This window comes from Pterocles gutturalis, unplaced genomic scaffold (genome assembly GCF_000699245.1).
Source record: "Pterocles gutturalis isolate BGI_N339 unplaced genomic scaffold, ASM69924v1 scaffold13040, whole genome shotgun sequence".
Lineage (NCBI taxonomy): Eukaryota > Metazoa > Chordata > Aves > Pterocliformes > Pteroclidae > Pterocles > Pterocles gutturalis.
In genome coordinates, this window is record NW_010146001.1 from 1 (window position 1) to 3,065 (window position 3,065).

At 64.2% G+C, this 3,065-nt stretch overlaps 1 protein-coding gene across 1 annotated transcript; it reads left to right on the plus strand.

Annotated features, from left to right (window-relative positions):
- Window positions 1-5: 5 nt before the first annotated feature.
- Window positions 6-3,058, plus strand: TAF1C (TATA box binding protein (TBP)-associated factor, RNA polymerase I, C, 110kDa; the record flags this gene model as incomplete). Its single annotated transcript, XM_010085572.1, is given in 13 exon segments — window positions 6-71; window positions 164-259; window positions 343-413; window positions 501-748; window positions 821-931; window positions 1,051-1,174; window positions 1,307-1,378; window positions 1,501-1,636; window positions 1,730-1,858; window positions 1,993-2,179; window positions 2,294-2,431; window positions 2,721-2,840; window positions 2,843-3,058. Coding segments are annotated over 13 exon segments (1,714 nt in total), but the record flags the coding sequence as incomplete, so codon positions are not given.
- Between the last annotated feature and the right edge of the window lie 7 nt (window positions 3,059-3,065).

Consider the following 3,065-nt stretch of genomic DNA (forward strand, 5'->3'; position numbering starts at 1 on the left):
TCTGCCGTGGCATCCTGCACTGGAAGAGCCGGGCAGGCAAGCCCGGAGCCGCCCTGGACTTCACCAGGCAGGTAGGGCCTGAGGCGCTGTGTCCTGCCAAGGACCTGGGGGGCAGCGTGGGATCTTGGCACGCCCCAGACCCCTTCCTGTGCTTCCCACCCAGCTGGGCCATTTCTTTGTGGATCACCCGGAAGATGCGTTTGGTTCCCTGGGGCAGCTGCTGCACAAGAACTTCTACCTGGGCAACTCCAAGCTGAGGGTCAGTGTCTGTCTGGGGGTGACTGTCCCCCATCTCTCCCCTTGCAGCTGCCAGTCCCAACCTCTGCCCCATCCTCTCTGCAGAGACCGGCCCGGGAGAGCACCATCCGGATGACAGCTCTAATGGAGGATATGGACCGTCTGGAGGCCAGGCGGTAAACATCCCCATGTCGCCTGCCCTGGAGAGGGCTGGGGAGGCTCCTGCTCTCTCCCCCGGCCTGACACCATCTGTCCCCCTGCAGCGGGTGCCCTCACCAACGCCTCGTCTCCCGCCTGCGCTGGTTCTCCCACCTCTGCCGTGACTGGCTCTTCGAGGTGCCGCTGGGGCTGCTGGCGGACTGTGTGCACGAGGAGCTGCTGCTGCAGTGGGCCAGTCTGCTCTTTGATGACAGCCCCACAGGGGGGGCGCTGGCCTGGCTGCCCCCCAAAGACACGGGGGCACACATGGGCCGCCTGGTGTACCCCAGAGGGCAGGCCATGAACCACCTCTGTATCCTTCCCAGTGAGGTGTCGTGGGGAGGGAAAGGAAGTCGTGTTGCACTGCCTTTAACTGGCACCCTAGATTTCCAGGATGTGGTGGTGAAGGAGCTGCCCCATGCCCGGGGCTCCCCAGCACAATTTGAGCTCAGTGGGCGCATTCGGCAAGTGGCTGCTGCCCGGGTGGACGGGGAAGGTGAGCCAGCCCCAGGCTCCGTACCCCAGGCTGGGTGTCCTGCACTGTGACCTTAGCAGGGGTGACAGGGAGCCCCTGGGATGCTGCCCTCTCACATGCTGCCTCCTGTCCCCTGCCAGATTTCGTCGGTGTCCGCTCGGACTATCACTGCGGTGCTTGGAAGGTGCCAGCCAGGATGGGGGCAGCCCCTACCCCGCTGCAGGTCATCTGCACCAGCGTGCCTGCCTCCTGCCTCACTGTCAGGTAGGTGCTGGAAAAGGCAGGCACAGAGGAGCACAGAGCTTTGCGAGGAGGGGTGAGGGGGCTCCGCCACTGCCCTCCCTACTGTGGCAGATGTTCTTGCCCCTGTGTGATGCCATGCCCCCCATCCCACAGCCCTCACCTCCCCGGCGAGCTGGCTGTCTGCACACAGAGCGGATCTGTCTACCTCTGGAGCGTTGAGACAGGGTGAGATGGGGTGCCCAGGGCTGGGAGGGGCCTCACGCAGACCCCCTGGTCTCCAGGGTGTGAGAGGGGTGCCATCGAGAGGGGCAGCTCTACCCTGCATGAGTACTGCCTTTTCCCTGCAGGCTGCAGCGGCTTCGCCACGACGCCCAGACTATGTTTTTTCGGGACCATTCACCCTGGCGCTGGAGCGACTTCACCGCCCACCCGCGGGTGCTGAGCTGCGCTGACCGCACTGGCCTGCAGTGCCTGGACAGCCGGGTGAGCCCAGGAGGGTGGGCACAGGGCCAGCAGTGTGTGGGGGAGAGGGTCCCCCAGTACGGGGTGCTGATGGCACCCTGATTTTTGCTGCAGGCCCCTGAGAGATGCCACTTCGACTTGTTCAAGGTGGGCGAGGAAGCCGGCTGCCAGCAGGGCGAGCGTGTGGTGCTGCCCATGTACCTGGGCAGGGCTCACCCCTCCCAGCACCTCATCACCACCCAGGTGAGTCCCACTACACCCGGGAGGGACACCTGCCCCAGCACAGCCCCAGCACCTGTGGGGCGCAGATATTTCCTGAGGGGGCCTGACGCAACATGTTGGGGTGAGACCCGCTGACCCATGCCCCCCTGTCCCAGTTCTCAGTGTACGTGATGGACGAGCGGTTGCCGCTGGTGCCGGTGCTGAAGTGGGCGCACATGATGAAGGCTCCCCCCATCTTTGCCCACCTGACACCGGGTGGACCCGGGAGGAGCCATAAGGTGCTACTCGGCGCATCCCGCACCCAGGAGATGTTGCTGCTGCAATACCGGGGTGAGAAGCAGGGTTCTGTGGGGCCAGGTCTCCTCTCTGTCTGCATCCTGGCCCCCTCAATGCTGGCACCAGCTGCTGCCTTGGCACTGGTGCTCTCGGGCCCATTTTTGGCATGTCCTTCCACAGGGGGCAGACGGTCCACCTGTCAACTGGCAGGGCCTCCACAGAAGCTGCACAGCATCACTAGCTGCCTGCAGCACCTGCCCACCCAGCTCCCGCACCGCCACCGCCTGCTCCAGCAGCGCCTCGGTGTCCCAGCTGCCGGTGGGTGTCTCACACCCCCCTGGGGTGCAGGTCCTGGGGGACAGAACGTGGGCTGCATGGGGGTGTATAGGCCTGGCTGTGCTCTGCAGGGGGTGGTGGTTGAAAAAGCGAAAGGAAAGCCCTGAACCCCCTGTGCAAGAGATTAATGACCTAGAAAAGGATGTGTGGGGCAGGGGCCAGCAGTGGGTGCACCCGTGGTGAGGTGGAGGCAGCCCCTACACTGCGGGCCAGTCCCCAGGAGGTGGCCCAGGGTCACAACCCCATTGGCAGTGTCCCTGTTTCCCCACAGGGCTAGCTGCTGCGCTGCAGGAGGACGGGCTGCAGGAGTCCTTGCTGGTTTTTCAGCTCTCTGAGGCTGGGGATGTCTTCTGCCAGAGGCTGACCCACAGGGCAGTGCAAGCCTCTGCTCCCTGGGGGATGAGCCTGCGGCAGCCCCTGGCTCTTCCCCCCTCTTTGAGGCTCCAGTTAGCAGCCCACCAGGCTTGGGCAGCAAGGAAGAAGAGGAGGAGGAAGAAGAGCAAACCTTCTATTTGTCCAACCTGGAGGTGATTATCAGTGAGGAGGAAGAGGAGGAGGAGAATGTGGGCATACCAGCAGTCCCAGAAGAAGCTGAACTGCCCCAGGAGCGCAGTGC